At 28.0% G+C, this 14,211-nt stretch overlaps 1 protein-coding gene across 1 annotated transcript in view; it reads right to left on the reverse strand.

Annotated features, from left to right (window-relative positions):
* Positions 1-14,211, reverse strand: part of LOC107436770 (rabconnectin-3 alpha) — a gene marked incomplete in the record, with an annotated part of 96,733 nt that overhangs the window by 50,578 nt on the left and 31,944 nt on the right. Inside the window, 11 exon segments of the mRNA XM_071183145.1 lie at positions 159-297; positions 1,528-1,683; positions 2,654-2,938; positions 3,016-3,205; positions 4,162-4,378; positions 6,475-6,763; positions 7,975-8,465; positions 9,959-10,068; positions 11,394-11,539; positions 12,659-12,816; positions 13,926-14,172. Coding sequence (XP_071039246.1) covers positions 159-297; positions 1,528-1,683; positions 2,654-2,938; positions 3,016-3,205; positions 4,162-4,378; positions 6,475-6,763; positions 7,975-8,465; positions 9,959-10,068; positions 11,394-11,539; positions 12,659-12,816; positions 13,926-14,172 — 2,428 coding nt within the window.

A 14,211-nucleotide genomic window follows, 5' to 3' on the forward strand; every position in this document is an offset into this window, starting at 1 on the left:
AATAACAAGAATATAATCTGAAGAAGGACAAAAAAGGAAATAAGCCTTAAAGTACACACTGAATTGTAAAGGGTTTAAGTAGAAATGTTTTGAGCCAACATTCCAAAAGCAATGATCGATCACTTATAACTTTTATCAGAATAAATATGAATATTTACCTGGTTCAACGCCAAATCTATCGGTTAGGGCTGTGTTAAATGATGCAACAGTATCTGCCAGTGCTAATAGGTGCATTTGATCTAAGCTGGAAAGGCCCGGTAGGTGTGAATGCGTCAAGAATCTAGTAAGCAAAGCAGCCTGAAAATATAAAAATAAATTTAGATTTAATATAGTCAATCTCTATCTCACTTATATGTACATAGCTGCCAACATGGATGGGAAAAAATCCAGTAGATTTTACAAATTAATATAAATTTCGTGATAAATGTTGCAAAATGTACTAAATATGTTACACATGGGGAATTTTAGGGATTTTTATAGTCATCAAAATAGAAAAACTGCAATATTTTCTTGTCATGATTGACATTAAATGAACTTGAAATGTTACACATTATGTTTATTCATAATTTTGAATAGTAATACACATTTAATTCAAAGATAGTTAAAAGACTTTTAATTAATTAAAAAATGTAGTTCTGAGTAAAAATAAACTCTACATTTCAGAATAAAAAAGTTTTAACTGATTTTCATAAGTGCGACTTGCTTAATTATGTATTAACAACACTTATTTAAATATTCAAGTAAGGAATAATCGGTACAAAAATTATATTTCAATAGGGATTTCCTTAGAAAATTTAATCAAATTAAGGGAATTTTTAAAAATGTAAAAAACCAGGAAAATTTTTATTAAATCAGTAGATCAGAAAGAACTGGCAAAATCCAGTAGTCCATTAGAAAGTCCAGTAAAGTTGGCAGCTATGCTTATACCATAAATTATAATTAGAAATTGCAATCAATGCCTACTATAGCATTAATTATAACAATGATCTTCACATTAAAATCATATACAATAAGACCAAACAGGTTTTCTCAGAAGTTTTCAACCAGAAAAAAAACTATCTTGCAAATACTTTTACCAGTAATACTTTTTTTCCTTATATCATACATTCAAAGACAAAATAATGGCCATTACCAGCAATTAACTAAATCAATATCACTACTTTTAAAAAATAATCTGCAAAACATGCAGAGCAAATTATAATAAATGATACTTTTTAGAAAAAAGTAAAAGTGATTAATGTTATTAATGATTTTATTACAAAAGGGAGATAAAGTATAAGTATAGTCAATAATAATTCTTTTTAACTGAATGAATATAATTTAATGAAAGATAGAATTTTTTTTTTGTTGATAAATATGTAGTTTTGCAATAATGCTATTCAACAAATGCATTCTTTTGAAAACGTACAACAATAAGCTAGGCTTTAAAACAAAATCAAAGATACAAGAACATACTATAAAAATAATAAATAATACATTCAAAATTAATAAAAATTATTTAAAACATTTACAACTGAAAAAACTTACCTGATTTGGACTGAAATTTGTCAAATTAATTTTTTTATCATTAACACTAAATGAAGGTCTTTCTCTTTTAGTATCACTTGAAACCGATCTGGTATGAAGCAAATCGTCCAGATTTTCTTCTACTGTGGCAGAAAGGTCAAATAAGCCACTATAATCCTAAAAAGTACAAATAATATAATGAAAGTATTTTCAAATAAACTATTTCACAAAATATTACAAGTTTTATTCATCACTTAATATCTGCATGGTAATTTTTTTTTAAGGTTTCCTTCCTTATTTATATCACCATTAATTTAACTGCTTACTTTAAAAATATTTAGAAATTTTATGACCTAGTCATATCAGACTTAATATATATATCAGCCTAATTAAATATTGTTTTAATGAGCTATAATTGAAGGTGAGCACTACAGAATTAGTATTAGTTTATATATTATTATTAGTATTAGTTGAAATAGTACAGAATTAACAAGGCACTACTGATTTGTTAGTTATCATGGTTTGGCTCGAAACTGGATGTGCGTAAGGTAATATACTGGATAATTCAAAGTTTATAATTAATGAGGTTGCATTTTAATTATAAAATTTTAGTATTAATTTTAGACAAATTATTAACATTTATTGAAAAAATAATTTTTAAAAAAAATCTTTTTATAGATTAATTCTGGATTTGCACTTGGTAAAAATATAAATTTAGTTCAGCACACTTTTTTATGGATATAATCGAGTGAACTGATGACAAGATTATATATTTTCCTTATTTTGTTAATAATTTTTCATCCCTTCAAAAAACTTATTTTGTCCATGTCTTCTTAGTATTTTTAACTAATTTTAAGGGGAGAACATATGTTTGAAACAATCAAACTTAAATTTACAGTTGAAATTTATATTGCCAAAAAAGAACAACTGAAAATTGGTATTCAAAATGATTAATTAAAAACTCAAATATTGGATAATAATTCATAAATATATATATTACTTTTTTAAAGCATTGCTTTAAATACTTATAATTAATACTGGAGAGAAATAACAAGAATTCAATGATTTATAAATACTAAATTATGCATTAACTAAATGCAACTAATATAAAACTAAAACTGTAGAAATATAAATGTAAAAAAATTACTTGATCATTTTCACCCTCATTGTCAGTAGAAGCGACTTGTGAATGAGCTGCTTCCTTATCTGAATCAATAAGAATAAATAGCGGCAAAGGTGGAATAGACTGAATTTCAACATAATCTAAAGTCACTTCTTCAGGGAACATTGACACTGAGCTGCGCTCATTAGGACTGTGAGGCAGAGGAGACGTACTAGCAGCGAGAGACATAGCTCGAGTGCGAGACCACGATCTACCTTCTTCACCATCTTCTTCATTTCCTACAGACTCTTGCATCTGTATATAAGATTTCTGTAAAAATATATCTCAATTAAAACATAATTTAAAATCCTGGAAACATTAAAAAGCAATCCAGTACAATAGATTACCTTGATATTTTCTGAACCAGACAGACATCTAACAAGATGGCTCAATATGGCTTTAACGCGCCGGAGTTTTCCAAAACCTAATAATTCCATTAGCTGCTTTGGGTGATATTGAGGTAGAACTGGACATGCCAATCTGCTAGCTTCAAATAGTCCAAAGTCTGGCATAGGTCCAATACTTCCAACACTTTCCCTAAAAATTAAATTTTTTTTATTTATTTCCAATGGCAGACATGAAAGAGAAATTTGTAGCCAAGAACAATATAAAGAAAGAACAAAAAACGGAAACAAGAGCTACAAAAATAAAGAGTTTATAGGTCTGTAATAATGCATTTCGCCCGCCAATATCGTTCCCACAAGGGCTCAGGAGGAAGTGCAGGGCAGCGTCTTAGATGGTTAGTGTCCATTTCTTCTTGCAGGTTAAAAATTAAAAAATAAATATATACATTTTAAATTTAAAATTTGATTATATTAGAACATTATACACATTAAAGATTTGATTATAATTTTATACATAGACATAATTAGATATCAGCAAACTTCTTGCTTGTTTCTAACTAAAATAAAAATATAAATAACACTTCATGATATTAAACATTAATTTCATACTTACTCAAGACCATTAACACAAAAGTAATTAATTCAGCAGTCACAAGCACTCAGAAAAAATTCCTTGATTCTTCCAGATTAATTTTATTGAACTTCTATGATTTTTTTCCCTTTTAACTAAACATAAATTTTATTCATATACCTTATTTTTATACATAAAATATATTACAAAACACATATAATTGCTATTAAGAGTTCTTTCTTTTTTTTTTTAAAAAAAAACCCTAATTTTTTGGAAGAATATTAGAATTTTAGGTTTCTTAAACTCAAATTAATTCCTTGACTTTTTGAGCATTTTAATTAAACTCCCCGACATTTCCTTGATTTTCATAAATTGACATAATTCAGTGACTTTTCCCTGGTCTATGGCCACCCCTTTAATAGGTTTTTCTCCCAAGAGTTGTAATGAAACTTTCAAAATTATTTATGAAACAGCTGCTAACTCACCAAAGACCAAAGAATTTTTTTTTAAAAGCTGAAATAATACTTAAAACTTTAAAATTTTATATAAAATTGTCCTTTTAGAGAAAGAAATATTACCTTTGTTGTTTATTAGTGGCCTGTTCAGATTTCTTTCTTTTGGTTTCAGCTGCTGTACTCAAAACAGAGCTAGAAGTTGATCGAGAAAGGGTACCAGATGCCGTTGGTATCCTCAATTGGGATGATTCTTGTGCTCTGGCGAGAAGCTCCTCTTCAGTAAGTTTGCGATCATCAACTAAAGGCTCATCTTTCTCAGGAGCAGTTTTTTGCCCAGCAGCTAAAAAAAAAGTGCTTTTAGAGAAGAATAATGAATCCACTTACAGAATGCATTAGCCAGCACTAACAAACATAATAAAAAGCCACACATAAAAAATTAAGTAAAAAAAAAATCTCATAAATTTATGTTAGAATAAGACAATTTAAATACCATATAAATAATGCAAATCATACAAAAACTTAAAAATTAGAATTTGGAAATTAGCAATTTACTTTCAGTACATAAAAATATTAATGATTAAAACAAAATAAGCCAAAAATTTTTATCATCTGTCACAAGCAAAATATCAAAAATAACAATTCCCAATATAAGTAAAAAAGAGTGAAAGATATCTCTGTTAAAATTACTCACACAAAAAATAAACTTTTCATAATCAATAAAGCAATATTTTTTTCTATCCATTTACATAATGTGCACATGGTATTTTACAAGCTAGAAATCACCACAAAAATACATTCAAGAGTTTTTTTATTTTTTATAATGAGATAAAAATGTAAAAACTTTTATTTTCACATTAATATTTTTTACCACCCAGTAGCACTTTCTGATATAGGAAAGAAGTTGAAATTATATAATCAGATTGTTATTTAACAAATTTAGTTATATTATTAAATTTATTAAGTACTGCAGAGATATTATAAATATGTTTTAGTATGGAACATTAGCAGATGAATTAAATCATCATGAATGTGTGAGAATTAATGAATGTCTGCAAAAAATTCGTACACAAGAAATAGCAAAAACAATTGCTGCAGTAATTATAACTGTAATCAGTCTAAAGCAATAATTTAAGAACAAACACTCTAGCAATATGTTTTTATAATACCATTCAGGTATGAATTATTAAGTATTACAACACACTGTCAAGACTTAATAAAAAAATTATAATTTGGTCTATTACCATTCTGTTTATAGAAGCGGAGTGTGTCTTAAAAATATCGAGAAAATGAAACTTAATAGCTGACAATTTAAAAGATTTGAACATAGATTTTCTACTTACAAATACCTTATATAAGTTGAGAATATTTAAGAAATTTTAAGAAGCTAAAGAAAGGAATTGACATAACATATTTACAAACTTTGAAAAATTTTAGGAGGATATTTGCATAAGAAATACTTCTTCTTCTGTCGAGCATTAGTGATAATCAGTAAATATCATGAGATGTACATACAGAACACATAAATATATAAAATAGTTCAAAACTGAATCCTAACTATAAAAATTTAAAAAGAAACACATAAAAAGAACAATTAGAAAGAAATATTATTTTTTAATCTTCTAATTATAAATTCAAAAGGTCCATGCTTCTTTTACCCATTATGCAATCGTTACTATAAGAGTACATTTGTACACAAGAGTATGTAAGAACATTTTTATTTCCAAGAGTAACATGCTTTATTTTGGCTTATGGTCGAGTCTAGAATTTTGGGTGAATTTCCAAATAAAAAGCGTACTCTTCAGTTTATACACGAACGGGCTTAAATTCAGAATTATACAGTTGATTTCTGTTATTTGCAATACTCAATTGCAACACTAATTTTCATAATTAAATACATATTATAAATAATTATGTATAGATGCATATATATATATAATTAGCTTTACGTTTATTCAATACTCAATAAATATTTTATTTTATAACTGTCACTAAAAAGTCAAACCAATTTTGAGTTTATGACTACTAATATTCAGCTCTGTGGCCTTGTAATTTTGAACCAAATCCAGAAGACAAGGGAACTCCTGGATCAAATATTGGGAAACATTCGCCTTCGGTGAGGGCTTTTTGATGGAACTAATCTGCGTTTGCGTTACATGGAGAGGAAAACCATGAAAACCTCACACGGTTAGCATGGAGCCAAAGGGGCTCTGTGGACCACTGAGGATATTTTACCTCCTTAATGCGGTCGGTGCAAGCTGGGTGCAGAATTCAAATCAACCAGCCATCGCTGGGACTCACCTCATTGAGAGACAAGCGCTCTATCCCTTGAACCAATACGTCTCCTCAGTATACAGGTAATTATGGTGATTAGCGCATTAAACTTATTCTTTATCTTTTAACTCAATGATATAAAATAAATTATTTGGCTGTTATTACCTTCAGCTGGAACTCGCCATTGAGAATATATGTGCATTTCACTATCCATTCCTACAACTAAAATACCATGACGAACCCAAGATAGTTGCATTGGTATTGGAAGTAAAGAATCAGCTGTTTTTAATGGTGTGCTTCTAATTCGCATCCACCTTATTTCATCATTACAAGACAGAGGCAAAACCATTGATGAGGCTTGCTTTAACAGTGGACGACTTGCAGACTTAGATGCTTTCATTGCTTGCACATTAGCTTGTGCAATATCATTCGATACAGGAGCAAATAGTAGAATCTACAACAACAAAAAAGAAGAAAAAAAAGAAAGAAAAAAAATTTAAAATTGAAATATAAAATATGCAAATATCAAAATAATGTTTTCAGCTTGCTACATCAATCACCATATTAAATAACTTTAAAGACTTTTAATTTGATTTTTTAAATCATTGCTAAAAGTCAATTTTTTAAAGGATCTAAGAAAAACAAGGTAGTTGATGTAATAAAATCCAAATAGTTTTCTCCTTCATTTATTTTTAAAAAATTCTATTTCTCAAAAACTTAATTTTAAATAAAGAGTACTTATTTTGTGTTGTAACGATTTTTACCTAGATTTTCGTAAATGCAAAATACCTACTTAAATGGAAGAATGTCTGTTTAGGGTTAAGTGTACATAAAATTAACTAAATAGGGTGAGTATTAAAGTTACTTTAAAACAAAAATTGCAGAAAATTAGCTTAGTAAACGTTAAATATTGCTCATAAAAATAAAAATTAAAAGTAAATTTTTGATTTAAATTACAAAGAACACAATAGATATGGAAAATTAGCTGAATAAACGCAAATATTGCTCATAAAAAAAAATTCAAGAAGAAACTAATTGCCGTAAATTACTAGAGAAATTAGCTGAAGGATAAATAATGCTCATAAAAATTTTAAGTAACTTTTTACTCCTAGACAATTTTTTATATTTTATTTCATAACCAATGTTGAACAACCGACCCAATTTTGGGTTTTAGACTACAAATGCTCAACTCCATAACCTTGTAGTTTTGAACCCAATCCAGAAGACAAGGTAACTCCTGGATCAAGTATTGGGAGAAATTTGCCTCGGTGTTGAAACTTTTTAATGGGGCTAACCCACATTCACATTGCATGGAGAGGAAAACTACAAGAACCTAGCACAGTTAGCCTGACGGCAAGAAGACTCTAACCCATAATCCGTTTACCACAGTGGATATTTTACGTCAGCAGTGTGGTCGGAGCGAGCCTGGTGGGTAATTCGAATCAACCAGCCATGGCTGAGATTTGCACCCAGCTCACTGCATTGGGAGGCTAACGCTCTACCCCCTGAGCCATTAGGGCTCTGCCTTAGATTATTAAGAAAATCATAGGTTATATGAAAAATTAGCTGAATAAGGACTGAATATTACACAGAAAAATAAAAGTTCTATAAAATTTATTACCTAAAATTATAGGTCATATGAGATAAAAATATTTCTACAATTACTTTAGATCCAATAGCTACAGTAAGTATATGAGAACCATCTTCTGCTGATACCCAGTCCATTTGAACAATTGACTTAGGAGCAAGAAGATCTTGATTTCCTTTCTCAGCAATAGCTTGTCTCAAAGTCTGCAGTGTTGCATAGCTAGGTACAGATAAGAGTCTCTGTAAAGGCAAACGCTCATTCGCAGTTTCTTCTGTCGAGAGTTTTTGTAAAAGAGTGTCTGCAGTTCTTTTATTTCTTTGAGATGATTCTACTAATGAGTCTAAATTTAAATTCAGCTTTGGGAGAGGTAAGCTAATGTTTCTTAAATTGATGGTGTCCTCTAATACCCATTCAGATCCTCCAGTTGATTCACATTCAAAAATCGATACGCCAATATTTACATATCTTTTTTCAGGATTTGGAGAATTGTGTCTAGAGAAGGACTTTCCATGCTTGAATGCACAGGCCATTCGACCACTATAAGCACAGCTCACATATAAAGGATGACCTATATCAGGAAAAAAATTAATAAAGTTTAAACTTTTTGGTAAACTGAAGTATATGTTTTAAGTAAAATACTCTAACAGACTTCATGAATCTTAGATATGTTTTCTCTCTTTTACAGAGATTGATCTAACTTTGATCATAAATCACTCTGCACCAACCAAATACCGAAAATGTCTATAAAAGAATTAATGGAGTAACACCATTAGGAGAATGAAACATACTAAATTAACTTGTTTTCTTTATAAAAGAATATATAAATCAAGAAACATGTTACACCATGCTGATTTCATTTCTCTAAGAAAAATTTATATTTATTAAATAATAGTAAACATTTTAGATGCAAGTGATTTACTATAAGAGCATACCAGCAACTTTAGTTACATTTTACAAGGAAAAAAAGCTTAAAACACAATGAAAGAGAAAAATATTGAATTTTTGTTATAAATACTTATATTTCAAACTAATAATTTACATAATTTACTTCTTTACAGTCATATGGTTGCTCTCTGCTCTAACTCATATTGAGTATCAATAAATTGTGACTTTAAATGATTAAAATCCGACACATTAATCAGAAAATAAATACCAACTTAAGAATTTTGAAAAGAATACTGCTGCCCTTGTAAATTTTGTCTCTGTCACAAATCAAAAGAATATAAATAACCTAAAAATTAGTTATTAATTTAGTTGGGCCAAAATGGTGTGAATAACCATGCAATTTTTGCACTGTTTGCTTTTTGAAAAAAAAGTTTTTAAAAAATAAATAAATAAAAAATAATTGCATTACTTAATAGAAAATTAAATCTTCATATTTATTACTGCATGAAGTACAAAATCTATAAAGCTTATTAGGGTTATACTTTAGGCCTTTAAAGACAGATAAATTAAGTAATAACTATAATCACAGTTTAGGGCAAATAAAGGGCTAATGGAAGAGCAGCTAACAACACCAAAGTTTAAGTCACATGTTTTTTACAACTGATATCTTTTTTAAAACAGATAATGACTGAGTAACTATTTAGGTCTTTTTAATAAATGAATACATAGCCCTTGTAGATTTACTTCCAAATCAACGCACAAAAACTGATATCTAAAAATTAAGATAGTACATGGAAAAAAAATTATATAGGTATATAAATAAATACGTCAGAAAATAAAAAGAGCCCTGTTACCAACAGAATTACAAATTATAGTTTTTAGAAAATAGAGATAAAAATTAGAACACTATTCTATTAATACACATGATGAGTACCTTCTTATTTTTTGTATCTTTCTACATTTTGCTGAAGCTTAAACATCAATATGAATATCACTTAAAAAAGTTACAAGTTTTTACTTGAAAAGTTACAAACTTTTCTCAAATACAGTTTTCACCAAAGCAAAAGATGAAAATTTTATACTAGCTTATAACTAAACTATAAAACAGAAAAATAAAAGACAAAATTTTAAAAAAAAATCTGACATATTTGGTTTAGAACATTCAGAGAAGCTCACCTGGGACTCTAACAGAACTAGAAGATTTATTAAGCATCATTTCCCATTCAACCCACGAATAATCTGGCGTATCACTACCTTCCACATCAGTGATTTCACACTTCCAAAACCTAAACAAAATAAAGTGCGGAGTGTGTAAAAAAGACATTCTACTTCAGTAGTCCTTTAAGTAGAATGATTGAGAAAAAAAGTTTTTATCATAAGATAGCATTATACACTGTTGAAATTTAAAATCTAGAAGACTTATCAATTTTTTTAAAAAAAATCTCTTTTTTCAATTTTTCAAAAAATAACATTCGTTACTTCTGCTAGTTTGCAGCTCCATTTTATTAAAAATGAGTTTAACTAAGAATTCATTGCACATTTTTAATAATTATTCATCTTTAGTTTCTTATGGTAAACACAAATAAATTCAATGCTGGCAGTTTCTATGGCATATGGGGGTGATATCACCAAATTAGAAGAAAGAAAGTTGCTTTAAATCATTTACTTATTTTGCGTAAAGTAACATTTTTAAAATGCATTTCCATAAACCTAAATATAGTCAACAAAAAATTGAAAAAGTTGAAATTGTACACTAAGTGCCAATTCATCAGGTAAATGGCATGGATTTGGTAGCCTTAGCAATCACATGTTAGCTGCAATAATTAGCCTCATTTTCAGTACAGAATAATACTAGGCATCATTAGTTTACCTATATTTTGGCGTGTTGAACCTCAGTAACATATTTTGATCAATTTAGTCATGTTAAGTCACCAGAAAGGGTAACATATAATGTATATTAAAAAAAAAAAAAACAATTTAACAGAAAAATTAATAGAAGGTCTAAAAATCCAAAACCTAATAATTGGTATCTAATAACTGTCAATTCAAAAATATAAAGTGACCAGATATGGCAACAACTAATAAAATTATTAACTAGCAAATTCAAAAATTATTATTAACTAGTAATACCGTAAGTACTTGTTTTATGAACACTAAGTAATGTACTTTTTTTATTCAAGCATAACAAGATTTAACAACCAGTAACATAACACGATTATAATAACAAATCCATTTCTAAAAATAAAAGTGCAAAAGTTGAAGGGTGGTGTATCATTTTGTATCACGTGATCTTAATCTGGAATTAAAGCAAAAAGGAACCAGAGTGTGCTATATTACATCAAAAGTAAACTGAATTGCAGAATAACTTATCAAATGGTGATATTAACTAAGTCTGATACAAAATCACAGGGGCACCTTAAAATAGCGGGACCCATGTTTTACCGGGGGAAAAATCTTTCAAGATAAACATTTAGTATCAGGTTTAATACTCTGTTTCTTATAGCTCAAATGAATACTAACTAATAAGAAGCGAGAGTAATTTACAATTATACTTATAAGATTAGAAAACACCCAACATTCAAACATCTCCAAAAAATACTGTGATACTTACCGAACATTATAATCAGAACAAGCAGTGCATATGAGATATGGAGCAAAACAAGCCGGATAAATATTTGATGAGCTTAAATGGCCAGCAGCAGGACTAGCATGGACAATCTCAACATCGTCTGGCAAAGGCATTACTTGAGTGCAAACCTGAAAATATTTTTTTAACAAAAATATTGTTAAATAAATAATCATATAATTTGTTAACACATATCTGTTAAATTATCATTTACAATAGTTCATCCATCAGTTCTAGAACCTTTAAAACAAACTAAATACAATTGAGATATAACATTAGTTTTCTCATTTATAATTATTCATAATTTTAAAAATTCCAATTTTAAAATTAAAAAAAAGTTTCCATTTATGGTTTTATATTTTGGCTATGATGAAGCTGCCGTGATGCGTACAAATTTTATTTAAGTATAAATTTATAAAAATATGACAAATAGGCCTCTTCATTTTCGAATGAAGGTAAAAATATTGAGATTTTGAAAATGTAACACAGAATAATAAATTCGAAGCTTGAAGAAAAATTTCTGGAAGTTGTTTAAAATGAATCTCGAAAATTTGTATGTTCTAACAATTCCAAACGGCAATGTGTTGACTATCTTTAGTTCGGGTTGGTGATTAATTTTGTATTTTAAAGAGAATTATTAGCCAAAGATGAAATGGAAAGCTTAAGACATAACAAACGAGAAATAATCATTAAAAATAATTGGTTAAATAAGTTAAAAAAGCAAAATGTAGAAGGATATGGGTAAGGTTTTATTCAAATAAAATGTAGAGACGAGTTACTGATAGATTAAAAAAATACCTCTTTCAAATAAAAGTGAACTAAATGAATAAATATGTCGCAATATAATTTCAATAGTTATGTCGAGTTTTATTTTTTAATCTCAAATATGATAATATCAAGCAGATAAAGAGAACTAGTATGGAGCATAATTTCCAGAAATAGGGATATTTTTTATGCATTTATGCAAATAGCTTAGCATTGATTTAGTATGCACAATGTAATGAACATACTCTTTCGGAGGATTATTTTTTTAACCTAATGACACGAAAGGAAAATATAAATTGTATTTTATTTATAACCTCAGTTCAGGAAAGGACAATATTGCCAATAGAGAAAATCATAAAATAGAAAACTTGAACTATCAAATAACCACTCCCTAATTTAGTTAATTTTTTTTTAACGTTTCGATAATTTAGTCAATATATATCAAGCACTATTCATAACTTAATTTATTACAGGAAAATTCATACTTTTACTGTAGTTATTCGAAGTGGAGATGCCTGAGAAAATGCTTGAGAGCCATCATGTGCTGGCTCAGGTGTTTGGCTTCTAGATGATTGATTAGAGTGATCACTTTCTTGAACTAAATTACTATCAGCCATGTAAACAAAGTTATTGGGATCTTGATCTAGATATTAAAGATAAAATAATTAGCGAATACCTCTTATTGCTATACATTTAAAAAAAACATTTTTAAAAAAATTTAAAGAAATTAATAGAAAAAAAGATAACATATTTTAACATGCAAAAAGCTCTCTTAACCCTTTGAAGCAGAATTTTCAGTTTCATACTTTTTCATCATTTTGTATTAATTTAGGTTAAAATAAGTGATTAAAGGTAAAATTTTATATACGTGGCTCACTTCCAAACAATAATTTTTCAAATTTGCACTTATTTGCAGCTATTTAGATTTATGAGAAACAGTAATACGTCATTGAAATTTATTAATTTAAAAAATCAATTATTGATAAAATTTTGAATATGAACGGAAAAAAATTTTAATATCGAAAATAATTAGCGAACACCTATTACAGCACATTTAAAAAAAAAAAAAATAAAAAAATAACATTTTTAAAAAAAATTTAAAGAAGCATGACCATTATAATTAACAGATTTTCTAACTAACATAATATAAGAAGGTCCTTTAACCCTTTGATGCAGAATTTTCATTTTCATACTTTTTCAACATTTTGTATTAATTTAGGTCAAAATAAGTAAAAATATTATATTTACCATTTAAAAAAAATTTTTATGAAATGCCGCATTTAATACCAGTGTCGCTTTTTGCATTAAAGGTAAATTTTTACAAACATGGCTCACTTCCAAACAATAATTTTTCAAATTTTTACTTATTTAGATCTATGAGAAACAGGAATTCATCATTGAAATTTCTTGAATTTACAAAATCAATTATTGATAAAATTTTGAATATGAACAGGAAAAAAAAAATTTCAAACTTCTGTTTTTTTTTAGGATTTCATATTTTAATACAAATATAATTCCAATAATCTAACAACTCATCTAACAATAATCGTCTTAATAAATGATCTTCCAATAATTTTTAGTTACTATTAGACTTTTAATAATTAAAAAATATTAAAACATATTTTTGCTTGTAGTTAAGAGCATTAGAAAAATATATATAAAAGGAAACCCAGCATCCCATCTGTGTCAAAGGGTTAAGCATTTTAAAGCATTTGACTTTTAAAGAAAGCTATTTCATACAAAAATAATGACCTTCAGCAGCAAATGGAGAAGCAATTACAATTTTCCACATATGTATTACAGATCTGTTGTCTTGTTTCTCTAAAATGACTAGATAGAAAGGCTCCTCAAAATTAGAATTATGTCTAAGATCTACAATGGCTTGCAAATCTGGTTGAACAAAGCTTATACTACTCGCAGCCATACGATTTCGTCTCATGGGACAGCTGGAAAGTAACTGCTCTTGAAACACATGTAACAGCTGAGTGTTTTGCCAATCCTATAAAAGTTATAAATATAGAAAACTGCAATATAGAAA

This window comes from Parasteatoda tepidariorum, chromosome 7, assembly GCF_043381705.1.
Source record: "Parasteatoda tepidariorum isolate YZ-2023 chromosome 7, CAS_Ptep_4.0, whole genome shotgun sequence".
Taxonomy (NCBI): domain Eukaryota; kingdom Metazoa; phylum Arthropoda; class Arachnida; order Araneae; family Theridiidae; genus Parasteatoda; species Parasteatoda tepidariorum.